At 36.2% G+C, this 25838-nt stretch overlaps 1 protein-coding gene and 1 long non-coding RNA gene across 2 annotated transcripts; both read left to right on the top strand.

Moving 5' to 3' along the window:
* Positions 1 to 1586: 1586 nt before the first annotated feature.
* On the top strand, positions 1587 to 11384 carry LOC127958020 (secreted frizzled-related protein 1). The gene is made up of 3 exons (XM_052556802.1): positions 1587 to 2329; positions 4910 to 4990; positions 9924 to 11384. The coding sequence occupies exons 1-3, from the start codon at positions 1822 to 1824 to the stop codon at positions 10247 to 10249; spliced, it is 915 nt and encodes a 304-aa protein (XP_052412762.1). The 5' UTR covers positions 1587 to 1821; the 3' UTR covers positions 10250 to 11384.
* Positions 11385 to 13280: 1896 nt separating this feature from the next.
* On the top strand, positions 13281 to 19657 carry LOC127958029 (uncharacterized). The gene is made up of 2 exons (XR_008153932.1): positions 13281 to 13366; positions 15358 to 19657. It is a non-coding gene; the product is annotated as an uncharacterized LOC127958029 (long non-coding RNA).
* Positions 19658 to 25838: the final 6181 nt, after the last annotated feature.

The raw sequence follows: 25838 nt of genomic DNA, 5'->3' as shown, positions 1-25838 counted from the left end.
GCTCATGTTGTTTAGTTTAGCACAGATGAAGTGCAATCTCAGCTGACATATGTTTAAACAAATTCATAGAAACATATAGTAGCCTGTTTAATGCTATAAGAGATTATGCATAAGTAGTGTTTGTGGAAATGAAGCCTATGGTGTTTCTTTAAACCATTTTGACAAACTAGATATCAGTTTCACCTTAATCACTTTTTTTCCTGAAAGCTGCTGAAGTAAACAAACAAATACAGAGTCAGCATATTTAATCTAATATTTTAGTTTGTCAAAAGTTGAAAATCAAAAGTGTCACCAGTTGGACCTATTCTGGTAGCAGTAATTGTCACCTAAAATTACAATAATAACAGTTATGGTTGTAAAAATCTGTTATATTTAGAGGCCCAAATAAAAATGAATAAATCTTAATAAATCGTAGTGAGAATATCTAAATGTTTAGTTTTATGATCAGTAGCCTAAATGCTTATCTTAAAAAACTGATAATATAAAACCTATTTTGCATTTAATTTATTCAATTTCCATCAAAAACACACATGCCACAACCTAAAGGTGGACGTTTTTATAATTTTACTGTATTATCAGTCACAACCCAGAAGATATTTAGAGGGCTTAGAAATTAATGTTACAAATGATAGAGTGTGCTTTATAGGGTTATTATTGTGCTGTGTAAAGTAAATTAAGTAAAATAGCTATAGCCAATTAATTTTTATAAAAAAGGAAAAAAAAAGAAAATAAACATTACCAGGACTATCACCCGCTTGTGGTGATTTAATCGTCTTTTAAAAATAAACTAAGAAGTAAAATAACCTTTGACTGAATGTGTTTTAATGTACACACATTTTATCTATCCTGACAGCTTCCTAATTTTCTAATGTTACAGAGTTTAGAAAATATTTTGCATGTATTCTAACGTTTTCTTACTCTTAGTTGAAGTTAAACGGTGCTGAGCACATTATAATGACCGTCTTGCTTAAAAAATGTCTTGACAACGGGAGTTTGGTGGTAATGAGCCCTGAGCTATCTTCAGACTTCATTATCTCACCAACCAATGTGATTAGCAAAACAACAGAGGAGAGCTAACATGCGTCGTAAGATTTCACACTTGACATTTTAACTTAATTTGGCTCGTTGAAATACAAATGAGACCACGAACGCAGAGCAAATAAAGTCTTATTAAATTATATAACGTTACACCTTTAAAAAATCGCTCTGTGAAAATAATTTACCTATATGACGGTTTAACAAGAAAATAAGTATTACGTAGCCCAAATTATTCCACACAGATTACATTGCATGGAATTAAAAACGTGTGCACGTTATACTCAGGTAATGGCTCTTGTCGGCTTTTCAGAATATGGTAAATGCAATTATCTTGAGCCTTCGGCGAGTTACTCCTCATGCATTTCAATGCTTCTAATAATGTAATCGAAATGAAGTTATTAAGGATCTGTTTCCACAGAAGGCGAGTGAGAGAAACGCAGGCGGGCGGGGATATTGGCTCATTCATTGGGTCATTGAATAGTTTGATTGACACATGAGAAGCAAAAGGTGCAGAAAGTTTCCTATTGGTCGCCGACGCGGTCTCGGTCTCCCCTGGTCTCGAGCGCAGCGCATTTCAAGCAACTCAGCCGTGTGAGTCAGCAACAGCTACGGGGCTTCAGAGGTGGAGTTTCCACAACTTCAATACTTTGACTGCAAAGTCTTGTAACATTCAGAGGTATTTGGCTCTCCCTCCTCATTTTCTAGACAAAGAGGACTTCATTTCATTCAAGGCTCACCGCTTTGGGGGCTGCATTGACTGGGGATCCTGACCAGGAGTTCACAATGAAGTCCCTTGCATCTTCGTTGCTTTGGAGGATCATCATCTTGATGATGCCAATGGTCTCATTAGGCCAGACATCTGAGTATGTGTATGATTGGAAGGGAGAGTACAATAACGGCCGTATCTACGACAAGCCTCCACAGTGTATGGACATCCCAGAAGACCTGAAGCTCTGTCATGGAGTGGGCTACGACAAGATGCTGCTGCCAAACTTGCTTGAGCACGAGAGTATATCTGAGGTCAAACAGCAGGCTGGGAGTTGGGTGCCCCTGGTGCACAAGAACTGCAACCCGGGCACTCAGCTGTTCCTGTGCTCCCTTTTTGCGCCCGTGTGCCTGGATAGGCCCATCTACCCTTGCCGCTGGCTCTGTGAAAATGTGCGTGATGGCTGCACACCCATCATGGAAGCGTTTGGGTTCCCCTGGCCAGAGATGCTCTCTTGCGATAAGTTTCCGACAGGTGATGTGTGCATCAGTGCACCCAATGCCACAGAGGCCTCAAAGCCCACTGGTAAGTCCAAATTACTTAACACGAAAACTTATACATTTAAATCAAGTGTGATTTCACTAAAATAAATGTGTAGCTATTGGCTAATCAAAAACCTGTAAAATAAATGTACCAAGATGCATATTTTGACATGCAAAATTTTCTAATTATTTTGCAAATATCAAATTATTTTTTATGCTGCTGAACATGTAAGGTTATACTGACTGTTTCAATGTATATTGTATACATTTAGTATAATTTTACATACTTTACAACATTTCACCCTTTTGCTGTGTGTGAGAAGTAACACCTAGACTTTTTAACGGCAGTTGCAATGTTATTTCAGGGACTGGTTTCCATTTGGGAGTTTTCATAGACTTATCACACCTTTTGTTGCCTTCAGCCCAATACCTCGTGTTTGTGTCTGATTTGACAAATGATTCAGTTTTGGGAACATTTCTAGGTAACACGCTCCTTAAAATAACATCCGTAGAGGATGCAGGGGATGTGGCTTCTCGGTATGAATATTGAGTTTTTGCTTGTTTAGCAGCTGGTAGCAATTGATTTCAGTGTGTTAGCTGAGTTCCAGGACAACACTAGGATGTGTTCCAACAACAGACCAGTACATATCAATTTATTTGGTTTTATTTCGCAACTGCAGCACCTAATTTGGAGAATAGATACTTTTCTTTAGCGCAGTTTCTCTTTGTAAAAATGACTTAAAATGAGTCTCACTGTATTCAGGATTAACCCTATTATTTCAGAAAATTTAATGCTATTCAAATACGACACTAGCAAGAACTTTGCCAGGCTTCCCCACTGTGCCTGATAACAAGGTTTTTCTGTTGTCGTTTTTTCATAAGGTAATGTAGGAGGATAGTACTTTAGTTCAGACAAAGGCAGAGATTTGAACAGCTGCTTTTATTTACTGGCGGCACCAAAGCAGAAAATTTTAATAAATACATTTCCATACGTTCAAAAAGACTCATACTGTTAAAAACCTCCCCTATAATTGAAAGCAAATTAGGTATGTTATAACGTATCTTCTTGTAGTCACGCGGACTGTTTTACCAGGTAAGTCAGGGCATCTGGCACCAGTCAGACTTTCCCTATGGAAACACTCAGGCCCTATAGTCGTATGTCCCAGACAAGGGAAAGTACAACTAGCTTATGTAGATGGCTCATAAATTACAAGGGAATTTCCATTTCAAAAGTTACAGCATGGTGTTTTAGAATGAACAGACTGTGCCAGAACGATGTACCACACTGAGAGAAGATACTTTTGTGACTTCAGCCATCTGCCCTAGCCTGCTGTTACTGACGCACAGTCCTGAGTGAGAGATCACTAGCATGGTGGCTTGGAAGTCCGAATACCAGAGAAGTTCAATTAATAAGTATCCCACAGAGATCCCGTCAGCTGTTATCACATGCTGTCAGCATCACGGTCAGATGAACCCAATGCCACAGATACATTAGACCCTCCCTCACATATCGACCAACTGTAAGCTTCAAGCAGTGCTGGGTTAAAGAGAAGAAAGGATTTTCTCTCTTCCTACTCTCTACCAGGGATTAGCTCTAACCATTTGTCCGCTGTTTTCATGTGATTCTGTGCTAATAATACATGTGGAGAAAGTAACACTCAACAAGAGCCACTGAAATTGAAACTCTCCACAGGGTAGTTTAAGTTTATTGCCGACATCACCATACAAAAATGCAGCACTGCTTTAAAATAGTAGTTTTTGCACAGTTTCGATCCACTGGCAGCTTACATTATGAAAACATGGGGCTTTTTAAAAACTTTTACAATTCCTATCCAACAGCTGTAAAAACTGAAGTGCAACTTCCACAATAATTTGTTAAATAGATGCAAATGAAAAACCAAAAATTAAATCGAAGTATTGTCAAATAGCATAAAGACACAAGTTTACAGAATTAGATTATACTGTTTGAACTTATAATTTAATTATAAATCTTAAAAGGTACCGAGATAATTACTTTCAAGGGTTAATTTCTCTGTTTCAATGACTATAGGGAGGTTTCTGTGGAACAATAGTTGTCCTAATTACAGTCAGCCCCACTTATTAGGGTGTTGTCCTGTGCCTCCTTTTTCTAACCTGCATAACTTGTAACAGTGCTTTATATACAAATGTAAACTCTGCAGATCCAATTCGTTCATGTCAAATTACCATGTGACAGGCAAAGAAAGAAACAAGCAAACATTTTTATGTCTATGTAAAAAGGCTTGATTCTAATATTTTAGTGCTGTGAGAAAAGCAAGCCAAACAAAAGACGTAAACTAACAATTCAAAGCACAGAATGTCTAACAAAAATAGAAGAAAGCCAGGAGAAAATCCCGTAGCCTGTCTGACGGGGAGATAATTAAAGAAAGTTGGACAAGTTTGGATTCTCTTCATTTTGAAAGAAAACTGCACTGTGATTGGTTCCCCGCTGTTAAAAGCCAGTTGCAAACCTTCCAAAGTAATGCACTCAAAAACAATTTGGGACAAACACCAAAGTAGACGAAAAACTAAAACATTTGGTCAGAATTACTCTGTATTTTGATACCGATGGTGAATTTGTCTGACTGCATTTTCTCTGTTTTAGGACACTCTCCAGTTTGTCCTCCTTGTGACAATGAAATGAAAACGGATGTGATTCTGGAGCACATGTGTGCCAGTGAATTTGGTAAGAACATCAGTGCATACAGTACATCACGCATGCCTATACGCACAGAAAAATGCACATTCATTGTATCTTGCACTCACATACTGAACGTGCCAAGACTGCAGCCCATCTTCCCCTCTCATCTTCTGTATTCTGGAAATGGAATAGGCATGCAAGAGATCCAAGACTGATATATATTAGTTTGAAAGAACAGCCAAAACCACACAGTCTTAACCCAAAGGTATTCACCTATTCTTTCAGCTTCCCCTCCAGCAGCCTGTAGTTTAATGTTTTGCTCATCTTAAATTTAGTTCTCATGGTCTTGGGTTAGAATAATGAGGGAAAACTTTATTCTTCCAGAAGCGGAAACCATAGCAATGAATTTTTTTTAAATACATAATGACTTGCTTACCGGTATATTAAATCTTTCAGTTTCGTTAAGTTTTAACCTTTCACCAGTGTTAAGTCATCATGTTGAGACATAACTTTCTTTAGCCATGAATGGTGAGTGCCAGAATGATATTTTATTTCACGGCCATTAACACTGCTTTTGGGACAGATTCAAGCACTTTAGAGTTACTGGATCACAATTTTGTTATTTTGCACATATTTGACCGTTTTGACTGCCAAATCCACTTTTTATAGTACAATGCAATGGTTTTAAACAGTTAAAATAGCAGCAGCAGAATGTTTTAACCCTTGTAAATCTATGTCATGGCTTGGATTACCCTTTGAGAGTCCACGACTGTTTAACTAATGAATTGAGGTAATTCACAGAAGCCCTAAAGTCTTTATTTGGCTGTTACTAACAGCTCTAAATTGGGATGTTTGCTCTCCTGTCTGGATGTGACAACAGCCCAGGGGTTGACCTCTGGGCAGACACTGACAAAGTCTGAGTTTGCTCTTTGGTCACTGGAGTAAACTGGAGTGTCCAGTATATATTTGTTGTCATTACCAACAATTTCCTTCTCATTATTACTGGATTTTGTCCATTCTATATATATATATCACGTTACATGTCTGGGATGCTTAGCACTTTTTCTTATATAATATATTCAGATGGTCAATACATAAAAAAAGAAAAGAAATGATTACATGCATTTAACATGCATTCAATTGATCAAAAGTGACAGTATAGAAATTCATCACATTACAAAATATTTCAAATAAACGCAGTTTAAAAAAAAATTAATGTACATACATTATATTTTAGAATATATAAAAATAAAATAACAATTATTTTTATTTTTATAATATTAATAATATTTGACAATGTTGATGTTGTTATTGATCATATAAATGCTGCCTTAGGTAACATAAGAGACCCATACTTTTGGTACATTGGTGATGTTTTTCCCTAATCTTAAGAAAGTTGGGTTTAATTTCTTGTTATTGGATTTTCAGTGTGTCTGCACATTTAGATTTGAAGATGGTTAACAACAATGACTGTTAAATGAGCCTATAACTGCAGCCATTAAAGCCAATCACAGCAGGAGTTACCTCAACAAAAGGAGAGCAGTGCGAGAGTGACTTCCTGCTTTCTTCTGAATTGGAAAACAAAAGCTGGTTTTGGTTAGCCTCTGACAAAACCATAAAGTTTCATTCAGTGTTTGAAATGGGTAAGCTATTTCTGGAAAGCTGCCGCCTTTCTCTGGTCAGCTTTATGTAAACCGACCCCACTGACACTCTCTCTGTGACCTCAGCACTACATTAATTCTCCGGGATATTGCCAGAGACAGACAGTGAATGAAGATCGGGTTCACGCTGCGAAGTATTGCTTTAAGTAATTTCGAACAGCCCTGGATACTCAGAAAATCTGATTAAAGTTTAGATATTTGAAGAATATGGAAACAGAAGAAAAACATTGTTTTTCTGTCTCTCCAGAACAGTACCGCATTAACAAACTTAAGTTGGCTGTCTATCCCGTGTTCAGTGATGCATGCTCATGCGAGCTAACCCCGAGCCACAGGTGCCATGTTTGTGAATTGTTTCAGCCCAAACTCTCCCTACTGATTTTATGACATCGTTACATCTGACTGTGGACATGTCTCCAAAACGACTGGTCAAAGATCAGGGACAAAGGTTAAAAGGTTTTTTAAAGCATAGTTTATCACATATGAAATGTAAATACTTTCAAAAATGATTAATTTCAGTTTGGAAAGTACACTGATTGTGACCACACGATTTCTGAGATATGCTTTCTTTGTTTATATCTTATTTATCAAATATTTACCAGAGCTTTCAAGCATGAAGTACTTATTTGGACCATCTGAGATTGAGACATTATCTGACCTGGGTTTGTGTTTAGAATCTGATCCACTGCCTGTGTTTGGAAATGGTGGCTGCTTCGTGTTTTTGTAGCATGTAGTGTGAATGCAGCATTTATGTGCGATCCTGGCACGCAGTGTTTGTTTACTATCCTCACATGGTTCAGTATACTGGTTTTACTGATGCAGATCTATCTGTGAAGTATTTGCAGTGTGGTATGCCAGTCAGCACCCCCTCGTTTACTGATAGTGTCTTATCACTATACGAGGAAGATTGGAAAGGCATCTCAAACGGCTTGATTTATATGGTGCTTTATTGTGGCATGCCCTTTTCAAGACACTGGATTACAGAGAACAAGTGAGCTTTCCCATTGTTATTTTTCGGAAAGTGTGGTCTTACGCGTATTAGCTGTAAAGCTACATCTGAAAGTTTTCAACTGTACCCATGTACCTGCATTTGTAAGGATTACATTCACAAACACAAGGTGCAAATGGAGTTCACGGTGGAATTAAAGTGGGATTTGGACTGAGATAAAGTGGTGGGAGGTAGGCAAGACTCGGCCTGACTTGATAATTCTTTAACCTTCAGACCATTTTTTTTAATTCATCAAACACTAAGCTCCTTTATAGACTTCAGATCAAGCTGTAATCCCTTCCATGTGCACTAATAATACTTGGAAGACTGGCTTATTTTTCTGCAAGAGTCAATTAGAAGTGAGGAGGTGTGAGATATGAGGTTGTGGGTTGCCGACTAAAATACATTTCATCATGTAGCACTTTGAATAACAGTGTAACGGTGTGAAGAGCTGCTCTCATGACTTAAATGGGGTCCCCATGGGGGACTTTAACTTCCCTTGGCAATAAGCAAGCGTTATATTTTTCATGTTCCAGGCTGCTGAGGATATATATATATGTCAAGGTTCAAGAGGATATGAGGAGGATTTAGTTTCATTGTGGTCTGCTCAATGACAGCCAATGGAGACTGATCAGGTTGTTAAAACATAATTAGCAGTAAATCTCAAACCCGATGTCTGCTCATTTCCACGGGTCTTCAGGATTGGCCTGCTAATTGGACCAAATTCCTCTGTAGGTGGCAGACTGCCTGAAGTTCACTTGTGGGTCACTGATGTTACACTGTTGAAGTTGATAAGCATGTTTCTCCATCGTTAACCCAGAAGAAAAAAAAATCACCTGTGAGGGAGGAACAGCAATTGAAGTTTCAATCTGGCAAGACCACCGTGGAGCTGACTCGTGCATAGGAAGGTTAAGGAAATGAAAAGATTAACAGGTTAAAGAGAGTTTACTGACAGATCAGACAGATTAAGGCAAATCTAAGAATGTGGAGTAAGATAAAACCAGGAGTTAAATGGTCAGACAGAATTTCCCCATGTTTTCCCCAAAGTCAAGAGTCTGATAAGGTACATCATTTTATGAAATCTTTGCAGAGGTTTTTACAACCATTTTCTGTTACATTTATGAATTCCCCATATGAGTTATTAGTTATATTTTTATGCTGAGCTGTGTAGCTTGATATTAGATATAGTTTTTTATTTAGCAGTATCAATTGGTATTAAACATTTAATTGCTAATGGCATTCTAACCCCCCATTTTTATTTTTATTTATTTTTAATATTTAGATTACCTTTGCAGTCCAACAATGGTCTCTTAAAATGATCTTAAAATGTAAGATTAATTATTTATATTTAATTAAATTAAATTAATTTCTAGCATTTAAAATGAGTTATTTTAGTTTTTATTGTTAATTTATTTATTTTTCCGCTTGTCAACCAGAATTTTAATTATCAGAGCATCCCTGGTTATTTTAGTGCTTTTTTCCAGTGGAGATGCAATTGAATGGGGAACCATTTCACCTACAGCCAATATATCCATCTAGAAAACTTCTGACCTTTGACTAATTGCCCTAAGCTTATAAGAGAAGTATTCATAGGAACAAAACCTAGTATCCAGTTACATCTAGAGGGGCAGAGGGCAGTGAAGCTGCAATTTGGGACATTCTTGCCCCCTGGGAAAAGAATATTGCAATGAGAGCGGTTTTGGTTTGCAAGGATATCAATGCTTTTTCTTGAACTTGACGGTGTTCATGACAGAGAGACCAGTATCATGATGGCTTTGCCCTGAGACCATTGGCAGAGAAGACAGGCCTGATATTGATTACACCTTCTCCTCATATTTTTTCTCCATTCCTCCATCTCTTTTTGTCCCCTGCATTACCTGGCAGTCTAATCTCTCTTTTATGGCCTCGGACATTTGGGAACCGTCAGCGATACCGCTTGCAACCCAAACCTTTCTTGGCCTCTCTGAACCTAGCATATGGCCTGAGGAATTAATGACTTTGTGTGGATCAGAGAGCGCTGCACAGTTCAGGGATACGATGCAAGATTGAACGAAGCTTTGCAATATCATAGACCACAACAGAGGCAGTAGGTGGGAGCAGTGTTTAAAAACATTGTGGGGGCTTTTCCAGGCAGCTCAAAATCCACATGTCATTATGGAAATAAACACAAGGCTTTATTTGAAGAAATATCAAAAACTAATATTTACTGGCAGGATGATGTAATCTTCAGTCTCCTTTCCACCCACTGTAGAAGTTTCAGAAAGCTGATCACAGTTCTCACTTTTGTCTTTATCCATATTCTCAACCTTATCCAAATCTCTGTTTTCTTTAGCCATAAAGACCAAGATCAAGGAAGTAAAACGGGAAAACTCGGATCGCAAGGTGATCCTGCAGAAGAGGAGAAAACCCGTAAAACTGGGCCCTTTGAAGAAGAAGGACCTGAAGAAACTCACTCTGTACCTGAAGAACGGCGCCGACTGCCCCTGCACGCAGCTAGAAAATCTTGGAAACATGTACCTTATAATGGGACGCAAGGTGGACAAACAGTACCTTCTCACCGGCATTCACAAGTGGGACAAAAACAGCAAGGAGTTAAAAAAGACCATGAAAAAACTCAAAAGCCACAAGTGTCCTGCCTTTGAGAATGTCTTCAAATAAGCATTCTTACAGCTCCCACTTACTTTATGAACTTGCACATCCAGGCAATGCGTAATATTGTTTTATTCCATTGTTCATATATATATATATATATATATATATATATATATTTCCCATGTATTTTATAGATCAAACACTTGGGGTGTTCTGTCTTGGATCTGTGCTGTTTAAGACTGAAAAGGTAATGAAAGATACAGTAGACAATCTCTCCACCACAACCAACTAATCACTTTTGTATATATCTAAAACTGTTTGATAATATGTTGTAAAATGATCAAAATTCACCTGCAATTCATCCCTAACCCTTTTCTTTTAACATTTTTTAAGAAACATATTACAACAGATTTCCGAAGCATAGTTCTCTGCCAAACGTCTTTGAAATGTATTGATACAATTGTGTACACTGTGAAAGTACATACCATATAAGCCATTTCTTTGGGCATATTGAGTCTGTTTTACTGGAGTTACTCCAAGTTGAACAGACAACATTATTTTGCAATGTGCATTGGTCAAAGACCTTTCTGTGACCTGAACCATTCGGTAATCAAACATGTTTGGCAGTTCTCTGTTAACTCTGGTGAAGTTTAAGAGGTCTGCTTTGCTTAATTACTGCCAAGATATATATGCATAACATTTATTGCACTGCTAAAGCCATTTTTATGACAAACTGAGCTGCCCAATCCCATATAACTGAGTTGATTATAGACATGTTTGATAATAGATTATTGTATACATAGGCCTATACTTTATCTGCTGTAGACCAAACTGTTTTCTGACTAGTAAAATTATTAGAAAAGAACAGTAGCCTACTCAATAACATATACAATAAACAATACTGATAAAAATGTTCATTGCTACAAGACATTTGTCCATGTAATCTCACAACTTAATGTAATTAGTGCATAATGCTGTTAGCGTCGAAGGTGAAAGGAGGTTTTGCAAAGCTCTTGACATTTTAGTCCACAGTTTTGTCTGAAATGCTGAAGTGTTGCTTCCTGTTTTCCACAAAGTTATAATCTTGTTGTGGCATAGCACTATTAGTTTAAATGTTTCTCAGTTCCCATTTTTATGTTGCCAATCATTTTGAACAAAAAATTCTAGCACAAATATAAAATAAAGACTATAAAAATGTTAATGTCTTTTGCACACCAGTCTTTATTAAACTAGTTATTCAAAGTGTTTCTATATATATGTGTGTGTGTGTGTGTGTGTGTGTGTGTGTGTCATGGTCATTTACAGTCAATGTCCAATGCAGAGAATTTAAGTGGTCAATATGTAAAAAAAACTTCCCAATCACACTATTACAAAACTCAGTTTGCACAATCAGATTATTTTTCATTTATTTTGCCTAGTTGATTTGAGTTGATCTGTGAATTTTGTGAACTATGATGCCCTATGACGTTTCATAATGAGGGCTGTGCCATGACAGGTAGCAGCTGGAAAGTTCAGGCCAAACACACAGACTGGTACATAATTACAGAGAAAAGACTACATATGCTGTGGCCAACATAAATTATTCACAAAGTGAAATTACTTCAAAATGTATAAATATATAATAAAATTAAGTATTCATTCTTACCGCATGTTTTTCGAGCATGTTAATCCTGTCTGGAATGTTGCAACAGTCTTATATCAACAATGAGCACAAGTTCAATAAACGCCGGTTTCACTGCCATGTTTCAGATGATTTATGTGCCATGCTCTGGAAACGATTGCATGGATGAGTACAATAGACTGTCAGAGTTAATCAAACTGTCTGCATCCTCAGACATGACTGCCAAATACAGATAATTGTTGCTTTTATGCTTCATTTTATCTATGTTGTGTTTTGAGAAGAATCCCAACCTAGGCATGCTTTTCTTATTTGTTTCAATATGGTTGTGATATGAAACAATAACTTTAACAAATCTCTTATGTTTCAGCTGTCAAACTGATTTCACAGAGTTGGTCTTGGATGATGGCATATCCATACCAGCTATACACACATCAGTCGGTGCTGACAGAGCTGTTTTAACAATGGCATATGAAGTGATACATTTTAATGTTGATAGTGCATGCTCTGAAAATAAGTAATACATTTTAATAGTCTTTCTTTGTGGTCTAGCCTAGCACTTTTGGCGCACAATGACTCACTTTTTAAGGTAACAATAAACCACATCAACGATCAACTAACATGTTAAATCAATCAGCGAGACGAGTCAGACTGATTGGTGTGATGTGCAATCACAGAACTATTAGTGAAATAGCAATAAATGCAGAGTTCCTGTTAATGCCGGTAAGAAATAAAAAGCAAATTACTTTTGTGTGCATCTCAACAGAAAAACATACAAGAATGAAAAATGCAAGAATAATACCAAGACCAGTCTTTGGACATATGGTTTTAGTAAATGACCTAGTACTGCAAAATGTATTTCAGATGTGGTTTCATCCCCGTCATAGTTACTGCAGCTGTCTTCAAAAGCCTGGAAAAAGTCAGGATGCAGCTTTGCCTTCTTAGGAAACAATCTTTGATTAAAACGTTCTCTCTGTTTCCAAAGGTCAGACAACACCATTCTGCTTTTAATTAGCTTTTGTTAGCAGACCAAATTTGCTAAATCCACGTGGGGTTTATTAGAGCTTACAATTGCAAAACATCAGCAAGAGGAGTCTGAATAACAATAAATGCAATGGAAATATGCTAAGACAAACATCATGGTTTTAATCAAGAAAAAACGTGGGCTAATAAATTAGATGCATAATCCATATAACAGGTTGTGTTGTGTGTGTAAAATTAATTCTCATCTAAATGATTTGTATTATGATATACTACCTTGTTGTTATATAGCCTACTATACAAAAAGCTCGACACACCATAAAAAAGGTGGTACGCTAGAGTTACATTTCTGCCATTTGATCATTTGAAGTTATTGCAACTATTTATCTTACATATAGAATACTCAGGTGCAAAGCCTTGTTTGAGGGCGGGACTAACGCACAAACGGTAATCCTATTGGCTAGTAGATACTCACAATTTACCGTCCGCGTTTTGACGTCATGAGGCAGGACAGACTCACCTGCTGACAGTTTGCGAGCTTCCAGAAGAAAAAAGCGTCAGCAAAATAGAGATGTCTTCGACGTGTAAGTGTCATTATAACTTTTTCTCCTTCAGAAACACAGAATGACCAGTAATGTCTCAAACACGACTATCAGCCCATGTTCAGTTTAATATGTAAAACATGCATTTTAAATCATGACGCTTGATTGACAGATGTTTAACATATGAAAAAAATATGAATGTATCTGTAAAAAGGGCGTTTAAAATTGTATCATGTAGTGAAGAAAGGCTGACGGAATTTGAAACCTAAAAAAAAAAAAAAAACTTTTTAGGTCGTTCCTTCACCCCTGATTGTACCGCGTTTATTTACAAAACTAAAATTATACTTAAAAGTCGGTGCTTTCATGAAGTAGTCTGAGGAAGATGGTTCAGATTCCTTACAGATATTATGTTATGATTACTTCCTGTAAAATTTTTGCATCAAAGAATGCTATGGTGCTTTGCGTCTCCCAGTCACCTTTGATCTCTGACTCCTCTCTCACATAGAAATGTGCTTCATAATGTCCTGGAATATATAACAGGCAACGTCTTGAATAAATAAATGCTGATAAAGCTGGAAAAAGCCATCTGCAAATTTTAAAAGCATAATATAAACTGTAAGTGCTACTTATCTTCATGCAGTGGCTAAGATGGATCCAAAACAGAGTTCTGGCACTACGTGGGAGGTCTGATCTTTCCAGCAACTCTGGATATTTTGATAAGTGGACACACTCATTTGATCCGACTGGATTCCTAGATGTGAAGATTTTGGTCATGCCATGCATGGTACAGTTGACCTGAGAAGAGAAAATAAAAAAATGTTTTCTCTTGTGTATATCATTCATTCAGTTTCTATGACAAGAGTTCAACATTTTTGTTAAATCAAATTATGTAGACAATCTTTGGAGCCTACGAATAGATTAGCAATGATAGTTTTGTGGTGAAGCACATGAAGCAAAAGTAAACAACCCATGACAAGCTCCATACGAGGATCCCAACAAAATGTCAATCTTAAAAGTGGTGCCATTTTTTTGACCTACATTTTATTGCTAATTCCTGACTTGAATAAATAATAATGTAACTCAGGAAACTGTCTGCTACATTGCCAATGATCACAAATATTAGCTAGTGAAAAATATTTTAGTCTATCACTTTTATGTTTTAATGCTCATTGTTGCTTGATAGGAATACAATATAGATCCAAATTGCAGTTTATCGGTCTAGCTTAAACAGAAGAAAGTTCAAGAAAAATTTCAAGAAAAAGAGTATAAATTGATATGAATAAATGGATAAACATATCAGCTTTGTGAAATATAATGTCATATCCTCATCACAAATGCATGTCATACTTAAAAATTTGATACTTAATTTAAAACCACCTTAAATCCTATAGATAATGGAACAAATAGCTATTTAATGTAGTTTTAGTAGTTCTTAATGTTCCATTATTTGTTACAGTCTAGTCTCTTGTTGCTGGAAAAAAGGACGCAATTTGGCAAACCCAGGATTTTATTGAACCGTTTCCTGTGTACTGACGTCGAGTTTTCAAGAGAAAGAAAAAATGAATTTTCCTCAGTGCAGGATTTTCAGTTGAAAGTTCAATGTTCTGTGTTGCTTTTGTTGGATTCCTTTGGGTATACCAAAACCCTAAAAATAAAAGTAATTTACAGCCTGAAGCGTTCACCTTTAAGCCTTCCAAAAACCAGACAGGGAATGAAGGTTAAGGGGTTGAACTCTCTTGAAATTAGCCATAAACATTACATTGAGTAATGAAGTGTTAAGTGACCAGGGAAATTAAAATGGTAGCATTACTGCAGAGACATAAATGTACAGGAAAGTTGAGTGTTTTATTGAAACGAGCGACACTAAAGCTTTCAGTCTGAGGGAACTGTAATATATGTAATTCTACATTACATATATGCCATATAATTTATGATTTGCCAGAACAAAACATGATCAAACAAAAGCAGCTTTATCTTGGCTTAAATATGCAACTGACATACTCGCTATTCTCTGTAACTCCCTTCTCTCTTAGAGGTGTCTCCTGACGGGACTTGAAGAACGCAAGTGCGCAAAGCTGTCCCGCACCCCTCGCACACCAAGAAGAGGGGGTGCTCATAGAGAAACGCGGGCTGAAAGAGTGTAAGTGTGGGGGTGTGGGAGGACAGGGTTTGCCAGCTAAGCAGCTCAGGCAGCTATTGTTGGTGCACCTGGCTGCAAGACTCATTTCTAATTTATAAAGCGCCTCCCAGATCTGCCAAGGGGAGCTTTACTCCTGGGGCACCTCAGACCACTATTGTTTATTATTCTCCCCCAGCTCCCACTTACAACTGACTGCAAAACGTTGACCAGAAACACACTTGTGGCTCGATTTTTCATTTTAGTGTGGAGCTTGGGAGGTGAGTCATGGTTAGAATGTGTTTTATACCAGGCATATACAGCACACACATTTATTCATATTGTAAACACAATTAAACCCACTCGGACTGCAGTGCACAGCCGCAGACAGAGCCATAAATGTACATGCTCTACAAACTTGCATTCCATCATTCAGTCATCATTAGTTTGTGTGTATAGTGCCAGTAAAGTAACTACAGCACTTTCTCGAGAATCACTATAGGTAATGTGCAGGTTATTTTAGTGCAAAATGATGGACAGGTCCTTTTGAAAGACTACTTTTACATAGCTTTTTGGGATAGATAGAGATAGAGGACTATGTTTTTCCAGTACACCTAAAATGTAAATGTTTGCTTGACACATTGGGTTTTTTGTAAAATAACATGGTATGGTTTTCTTTCTTCAATGGAACACAAACAGAGATAAGTTGAAGTAAACAGTGACTCCTTTGCTACTGTATATTTTAAGTCTTCTGATTTTAAATATTTTTGTCATATTCAGAGCTTGACAGCCCCTGGTCATTTTAACATGTAACTGTATCACAAATAGCATCATGGGTGTCCTGCCTAACATCTGTTTTTATATTAATCAGAAGAAAGTCATACAGGTTTAAACTGACGGGATGATTTTTGGGTGAACTATCCCTTTATGAGTTCAGCTATGCTGTATTTTATACATTTGCCTCTTCTTTTCATTGTGCATGCAAAGTTCCAGCTGGATCCAGAACATAAAGAAAGATTACTGAACACGTCTTATGAGAAGGACCCAAAAATGACCTTCTTATTAAAGAATATACTGATAATACATTCAAACTAATGAGCTCCAACTAGAGTCATACCTACATTTTTTCCTGGACAATGTTTCTTTGTGCTCAACTTGGAGATGGAGAACTATCATCTTTCCAAATGCCTATGGCTAGTCAGAGAGAGAAAAAGAGAGAGACTGAGGAAAGAAACCCATCTCAGAAGACTTTATTATTATTATTTTTATTTTATTTGACAGTACATTATTAAAAATAATAAAAATAAATAGATAAATAAAACATAATGCTAGGGAGATTTTATCTGTTGGAGAATCTTAAGTTTCCCACAAGTTTTCCAGAACTCCCACCGTGGTGTCTGTCTCAAGTCTCCCCCTGTTGGAGAAAAGTGGAGATTGACATGGCTTTTCAGCAGATCACAGAATGCAGATGGCCTGTGGAAAATGAAGATCTTTATATCTTAATATCACTCTTAAAAGCCAAGCTCATCCTTACTATAGAATTCATTGTGCACTTTTATACATGGTCTTGCTATAGAAAATTCAGTAGAATTGCAGTAATGCATTCATTGTGGAACAAAATTGTCTCATGGTTCATATCTATACAGTAAGAGTTTACTGACTGTATAGATAAAGTCTATCTGTGAGCAGACACATTTGTTTAACTTAGTGTTACATCAAAAATGTTTATACACCCCCATGGTGATTGCTAATTGCAGATTACTTATACTGTATTTATATAAATGTCAACCAGGCCAGGAACAAACTTGCCTCACTTGGGGAAAAGAAAACTGTCTACTCTGTCATTGTTCACTATGATTCACGTACTGTGATCTCCAGTGTGTAAGGAGGTGAGACACTGTTGGAAATTTACACCCCAAACTGATACTCCCTCTGAGAGGAAGATGGGGACTTCTCGCTGCTCCGAGCTCAAGTATGTGATGAAGAGGGATTCCAAGACTAATAGCACAGTCACTGGCTCTTCTCCATCCCTCTGGGCAAGGCTGGCTCCCATCATGCACTTCTCTGCCAGCACCTCATTGGCTCTGACTGCCTTCTCTAATTGCAAGCACCACGCATTCCCAGAATGCCTCACTCAGTTTTCCAGCTCATGTTTTTTTTCCCCAGATTTTCTTTAAATGGAGTCAGATTAGAAATGTGGTTTCGGGAAAGTGAGAGCTTTGATTTGGAAAGAAATTATATGAAATTAAGTGCGAAGTGGGAAGCCCTTTATACTTTACTGTGGTAATCCACTAACTACTCTCTTCCTTCCAGTTTTCCTCCTCTCATCCCCTGACTACCACCATTAGACATGACTTTCTGTAGTTAATCAATATTTTCCCAGTCCACCACAAGAGGGAGACAAAATCGTTTGCAACAGCCCACTTCGATGTTAACGAAAAGGCCCTGGACTTTTACATTTAGTTTACCCATTTAAAGAAGAACTTACAGTTTCCAGGTAACATTTTAATGGATGAATTAAAATGATCGTTTGTAAATACTACTTGATCTCTATACCCAATCTATCTCCACCATAGCCAGCACATCCTCATGCGTGTAGTTTGATGGATGCTGTATTTGCTCTTGGGCACATTGATCTGTGGGTGTTTGTGGGCAGATTGTATGAATATCCCTGGTCCTCTCTGCCCACAGTGTTTTCAAATCTCTTATGCTCTTCATAACTTTATGGAGACAATGATGTGAGATACTGCTTTAAGAAAATATGTCTGTATACTAACACCCTGTATTGTTGATGTGCTGTATACAGTAGGCCTACATCATACAAAGCAATTGCATATGGTATGCTTTAGGCTATTATCAAGATTAGAGGAGGATTTTTGCCTCTTTTGCCGGCTATGCAAACATTATTTATTTTTTCCTGATAATAAAAGTATATCGGGTGACATTATAAGGGAAAGAAATTTGAGGAAATGCATTTCAATCATGACAAATCTGACAATGACAATGGTGATGCACATGACAGTGTTAATGTATTTGGTCTTGGCGGAATAGATGTTATGCTGCTGCTGAATTACTGCTGTTGGTTATTGATGTGTTTGTAGATTATTGCTGCTGCTGCAAGCAAGTTCAGGAATTGCTACTGCCAATGCATACAGCGATACGGTGCTGTGAGTATTTAAGACATACTGCTGCTGCACAAATAGCATTTAAAATAACCCATAGGAGATCTATACAGGTGGAGCTGGGGAAGGAGGAGGGTTTCAGAGAAACTCTGAAAGTGCGCTGCAGAATCTCAAGTGAATGCTAGCAGAAATACAAATGCAAGACAGCATATGCAGCATAAACCAATCAAATTATTTATTTTTTTCACATTAAATTTTGTTTATGTCTTGTGGCTATTCTTTGTTGAGTATTTTAACACGTACAGAGTGTCCCCATTCACTTCTTTAGTAAGTGCCTCACTATAACCCAGATTTTTGCAATTTTTAAGAAAAGGAAGTACAAATGAAAATAAATTTTTGTGGTAAATTCTGAATATACCTCTGAACAATTGCTCTACCACAAGAATACAACAGAATGTCTAGAAGTGGTTCATGTCCGCAAAAACACAAAGGAAGGAATGAATGCTCTTTTTAAGAGTAAGCACACAGGAATATGTTTATTTAATTAGCCTTGAACACTGGCTCAGAGCACTACAGGCTGTCCTTGCCCTTTAGAACCCTCAGCATCACCAGTGGTGGCACACAAGAGCTTGCAGCTGCGCGACCTCAATTTCACAAGGGCCTGATTCTACTACACTACTGATGCACACTTGGAATGGTGTCAGAGGGGAAAAAATCACATCTCCTCACATCCTTTCCTTGAGCGTATTCATTCACCCTTACTACTTATCAAACTTTAAAAATACCTGTGCATACGTGACTGACAGCCTAGTTGATTCAACCAAATGACATCTTACCTTTATATTGAAAACTGAATAATTTCACGTCAGATTCTAGATTGATGCTGCCCTTGTTATACTTATCTTAGACTAGCTTTGCTTATCCAGACATTAACCATTTGAAAGGAAACAGCAAACTGGGCTCAGCCCGAAACACTTGGAAGAGGTCTTGACACCTGCGGTTACATTGAACATGACATCACTGTAAATGTTTTAGCCTGAGGTTAAAGCACTCACCAGTTTTCTGCTGTATATAAATAAAGTGCCTTGTATAACAGTTCTTGACATTTCCACTCTTATATCCAGAATATATATATATATATATATATATATATATATATATATATATATATATATATATGAGGAACATTTTTTAATTGCAAGATATAAACTAAGAATTGTGACACTTTTTCTCATTAATCTTCCATAGGAAACACCTTTATGTCAAAGTAAATGCAAAATGACAGTTTGTTGAATGTGTCTTTATTATTGAATGCTTTATTATATTCACTGGAAAAGTCTGCTAAATCCTGCATTACATCCTAAGTTACAAAGCATGAAGGATGAAAATGGGATCAAATCCATTCTGTATCAGTTGTCACACTGCATGTCCATCTGTATGTACCGTATAGAAAATGTCCCCAGTGGACTGATAGCCCATAATTTCCCATCCCCCATTTCTCCTCTTTTTCTTTTCTCTCTGTGTTTGTGTTGGGGGATTGGAGTTGCCTAAGGAAGAAGCTGTGACATCACTGTAGGTGACCTTGGTTCCCTGTCAGCCACAGCCGTATGGAAACTGGTATGAGTATGTGTGTATCCATGCATGTGTGAAAACGTGTGCGTGTGTGTGCTCAGGCAGCAAGCTGTGCAGTGGCTGTGAAGCAGAACATTAGCTTAACTTTTGAGGTGCATTTGCCTAAAGCCTGAATGAAAGAGCAAACCTGTTCTTCATGTTATCTTCTCTTTTCTTGTTCTTATCAAGAAGTCTGTAACCTGAATCACTAGATAACTGCTTTCAAAACTGACATAAATGCCTTGGTACTGAGCTTAGTAACCACATTCTCAGTGCAATGGACAAAACCTCTAATTCATGTAAAAAAAATACATAAATAATACAAAACTTGATCTGAAAATCATCCTATAAACTCGTATTCTAAAATATATTTAAAAAAAAAAATTAATGTATAGTCACTTAACCCTGCTTAACAGCTTTTACATTTAAAATGAGCGAATAAGTAATACTTTTAATTCAATAAAATTAATATTTAATTGCTTAAAACCAGATCTTCCTGATCCAAAATAGTTAATACTGAGTCAAGGATGCACTCTATAAAATCTTTAAAAATATGGCACAATGCACTGCATTAATATGATTTTTTGTATATGTTTTAGAGTAATGTCTGTAAAATTAAAGGATGATGTATCAGCAGGAAATTAATGGTAGGTTTTATTTTATTTTATTCAGTGGGCATGGCTTTCTAATGACCCCCAGATGAAAAAATGAAAAGTACAAGAGACAGGGTCATGGGTGTCATCTGTAAAGGACCACAGGCTGGGTCTAAAGTCTATGTCCTGACATGTCACATTTGGATCTGGCAGAGGCATGGGTAAACTTATTTTGGCTTTAAGAAACTGTTTCTCACTCCAGCTCCAGAACATATGCAGATGTGGGATGAAATACAAACCATGACTAGCTAAGTTAGCTAAATTGTATGTTATCTGCTTTCACATGGATATTTATTTAAGCTTAATTTATGAACCACATTATCCCACATTCTCTATATTCTCGGTTTAAAAAGGGTTTTTAATTGCTTTAACCATTTAGGCCTTCTCACTCTCTGTAGCCTACACAGTGTAATGCTTTCACTGTAATCACACAAATCAAAGGAAGAGGACGATCGGTTCATCTGCAGTCTGGAAACATTATAAAAAAATAAATAAAATAAAACCCCCTGCACTGCCGTTTCAGTCTGTCATGAATGCTTTGATTGCCTTTGTGATTTATTGCAAGATGGCCACTGAACAGTGAAAGTCACGCAGTAACCATCAGCTTCTACTTTTCAATTCAAGATGCCTATTTACCTAGATTTCCTGTAGTGAATGTGAATGAGCCAATGGGAATTTGAATGTAGCCAGCTATGAGACTAGAAGTGGAAGAAGAAAGGAAGAACAGAATATACAATCCACAGGAGATTTTTCTCCTAGGCATTCCCCAGAATCTCACAATATTTCATTTTTCTTTCAGAATGAGAATTAGGCTTAGAACTCAGATTTAGCCTTTTTACTGTAATAAAGGAATCTATTGATTGCTTTGATTGGGTTGATATAAATAAGAACCTTCTATTTAACATGGGGGAATTGTACTGCTAAGTGTTCTGGTGTAGAATGAATCGAACATGAACAACCCCACATATTGTCTTTAAAAAGTAATGCTCCTTTTTTGATGTTTTAAGATATGCAGCTCTTTCGGTTATTACATTAGCCCAGACATCAACGATTTGCCTAAATTATTTTCAGTTATTCTCAGATGAATTGTGAGTAAAATGAAAATTCACCCAGAAATGAAAATTCAGCCATCGTCATCTCACACAAGTTCATGGCTTTCTGAACATACAGTTAAGCTCAATGATATCCCATTTACTATGAAAATTGCAAACTGCGATAAATCTAGCAGTCAGATTAAAACTTCTGCATCCAGCTAACTGTATTTGGGAAAAAGGATAAAATCATCTGCTAAAGCATAAATGTAAATGTAATATTTGAGCTTGTGATTTTGCAAAGTTCTTTTTGTTTGCGATATGCGTCAGACAGATCTTAAACAGTCTGTCTGAGACTCAGACCACAACAATAACAGCTGGTCAGTTGCAAACGCCTTTGTGCTCTGTCCACAAATGAATCCTCAAGACATTTTTCCCTTCCTCATGGAGACAGTTGTCTGTTCCTTTTAAATGGTCAAACCGTTTATTCAAATAGAAGCATTGGTGCCAAAAATGACAAGAAATAAAGTCCAGATATATCAGGTGCATATGTGTGTATATACACAACAATAGTGGGGAACAAACACATAAATACATTTTATTTATTTAACATTTATTCTATTGTGCTTTTGCCTACATTATACACCTCACAAATTTGGAGCACAGCCTTTCAAACCCGGTTTATGTGGGGTTTTGAAGCTTGTTGGGTGAATGCTCACACATTTTCAGAGTGTGACAGCTCATATAAAGTCTGGATTGGCTTGTTATCAGACATGGTGACCTGAAAATGAGATCTGAGTCTGAGTGACTCTATAGACACAGGAAGTGAGTGGAGCAGTTTTCAGTCGTTTATGGAAACCCAAGGATAAAGCAGCCTTTCAGGCATTTATGCTTTAATAAACCATGTAGACAAGAAACACTAATGACAGAATACCGTTCATTGTGATAATTATGTCAATAATGAGTAGACGTCATAAAATAAACAATGTTGAGCAGAAGGGACAAAATCAGTTGGGCATGTTTAAATGTGGATTTGGTATTATGTCACAATATGAATCTTTTTTTTCTTTTTTTCAAAAAGGAATTTTAATTTAACATGAACAGATGTGTGGCCATCTATCTGATTAATAGTATAACAAAAGGGAATATTTGCTGTTTTGCAAAGGATCTCAAAGTCAAGTTTAGCCTAAGGCCACATCCTCTTTAGTGTCATTCTGATGAACTGCTCCGCCTGGCATCACTTCAAATCATAATCAAAATTCACTCCAAGGTCAATGGATTTTTCAGAGTTAAAAGATGCAGTATGTTTTCTTTAGAACCTTTTCAAGGTAAACATTTACACAAGAAAATGCAGGGCATACGTAATATATATATTTTTTGTCTGTTATTAGATGAAGGACTTCATTCATAGGAAAATGCTGTAAAACTTTTCAAATTCCAAAAAAGTTCAATAAAAATTATAATAATAAAAACAACAACAACAACAAACAGTAGCTCACAGAAATTCACCATAAAAACGACAGTGGTGAATGATGTATGAGAGGATAATAATAAATAATAAATAAACTTGCAAAACAATTGCAACAAGGTGATGAACAAATAAATAAGTTGACATTATTGATTTATTCAATTAAATATTGATTTGAACTGATTTTGAATGATCTTACCTAAATATTATCTGAAATGTACTAAAAAATAGTCCACTTCACAATAAATAAATAAATAAATTGCAGAGATGTAAGGCCTGCAATACCTACACTTCCAATCTTTGCACTTGACTACTTGTCTACTTATTGTACATGAATGTGTTTCTTGTGTTCAAGTGGGCATGATCACCACAACCAAGTCTACAACTTTTGATTATCCAATTCAAAATATTAAAAATTTTTACAGATAATTTTTATGCATTTCAATTGTTAGAACTTTTTTTGACTGTCAGCACATAAAAAAACAATTCTAAGTATCTGTTTAGTATTGTTCCTTGTGTTTCCATGTTAATTGTGTAACTTCTAATTAAAGTGATAAAATATATGATATGTATAACCAGGGCCGGCCCATGGCATAGGTGGAACAGGCAAATTCTAATGGCGGCATCGATCCCTAGGTATGTCAAAAGTTTTTTTTCTACTTTTAATTTTTTTATTACCAATACTTAAAAAAAGCTGCACTTCTACATGCATCAGTTACCTGATTGTGATAGATGTTCACGTATAAATTGCTACTGTGTCAAAAAGACAGAAGCCCTCTGGTGCCCAAGAAAAAATAAATAAATTCGAACTGAGGATATGTGATGTAATAAATGACAATCATATAAATAAACTAGATGAGGTAAAAGTTTGTGAGCAAACATTATAGAAAGCCTTAAAGTTTAAAAAAGGGGCTGGAGTTCCAGAGATCCAAGATTTTTCGTGTCACATGATAACACATTTTAATAATTTTTTTACGCTATAGATCTGTAGTATTTATGGTATTTTTATGGTATTTGAATTGACTAATTTAGTAAGTTTTGTATATATCTTAGCTTAAATATACTGTACATTGTTAGTTTAAGTTAGTTAATACATTCCCTAATGTTAACAAATGATACTTTATTGTAAGTGTTATCGTTTCACTATCATCAGCTTTTTTTTTTTTTTTTTTTTTTTTTAAGTAATACGAAATAAGAAAATGTAACACCCAATAGTCACATGTACTCCTACAGTTCTCTCTTCATATGCACTTTTGAAATATCTAGCCATGCAGTTTCTGTGTGAATGTTTAAACACAATGATTATTTGTATAACAAATACACCTAAAGTGTATCCACAGTTAGTAAGGTAGTTGTTAAGTTTAGGTATTCGGCTGGATTAGGAATGTAGAATATGGTCATGCAGAATATGTGCTTTATAAGAACTAGATGCAGAATAATAACAGAATATGTGCTTTATAAGAACTATAAATAGCAAATATGTAAGTAATAGGCATGCTTTCTAATAAGCAAATAGTTAATAGTGAGAATTGGTCCCTATATTAAAGTGTTACCGTAAGTTCTTCATGTGTTTTCACTGTAATTAGCAAAATTATTATTATTAATTTGCTTATTCTTAATAGTAAAGGAATTGTCAATTGCTAATAAAGAGTGAGTAGTTTTCATTTTAGATAAGGTCAAGAAAATTACTTTAAAAAAATCTTTATTGAACATTAGTTTCTTTCATATTCAGTGTCGAAAATGTTTACAAGTTTGCATATTTTTTACATTTGCATATGCGGTTATGCATGGACTGTTCATCTGTGTCATTTATACAGTACAAAAACTGTATACAACTTTCTGTTATGGGTAGTTTTAGGGTTAAGGGACAGAATATAGTTTATAAACTGTAAAAACCATTATGTACAAATTGTGCTATATGTAAAAGTAGCTAGGTTGGTGTACAGCACTTAATCAATTAAATTTTCCCATTTTCCGTGACCTCATCTAAATTTACAACTATTTATGATTAATAACTTGTTACCAAAGCATTATCTATAACTCTTTACATATGAACTAATTAACAATAATAATATTTGGTTAATTACAGTGATGATCCATGAAGAACTCACTATTTGTAAAAAGTATATTAATGAATTAACTACAGTTTATAAACCATGAATTAACTATATAGCTGGCAAATAGGCTTATTATAAAGTGTTACAACGTAAGGCCTCAAATCTGCTCTGATTAAGAAACGAACTCATCTATATCTTGGTCTGGGGGAGTACAAATTGCAGAAAATTGTAATTTTTTTGCACATATATTTCTTTATTTACTAAATAACGTAAAATGTAATAAAACAGGTGCAGAACTGATTGCTGCGGTCTGTTTTCAATGTTTTTACAAGTGACTAGTATAATAGCAAAATACATCTGCTGGCTTATTTTACATTCATCTTTCAATTTGTCTCTGATCCTTGTCATTTGTGCAATGAATCCCATCTTGTAATGCCACCACTGCAGAAAAAATGA

Source organism: Carassius gibelio, chromosome B5 (assembly GCF_023724105.1).
Source record: "Carassius gibelio isolate Cgi1373 ecotype wild population from Czech Republic chromosome B5, carGib1.2-hapl.c, whole genome shotgun sequence".
Classification (NCBI taxonomy): Eukaryota; Metazoa; Chordata; class Actinopteri; order Cypriniformes; family Cyprinidae; genus Carassius; species Carassius gibelio.
The sequence above is the reverse complement of the archived record's forward strand: the minus strand, read 5'-3'. Positions and strand labels throughout refer to the sequence as shown.

Coding starts and splice junctions, on each gene's coding strand:
- LOC127958020 (XM_052556802.1), top strand. CDS start 1,822: ATGAAGTCCCTTGCATCTTCGTTGCTTTGGAGGATCATCATCTTGATG. Junction 2,330..4,909: donor AGAGGCCTCAAAGCCCACTG/GTAAGTCCAAAT, acceptor TCTCTGTTTTAG/GACACTCTCCAGTTTGTCCT. Junction 4,991..9,923: donor CATGTGTGCCAGTGAATTTG/GTAAGAACATCA, acceptor TGTTTTCTTTAG/CCATAAAGACCAAGATCAAG.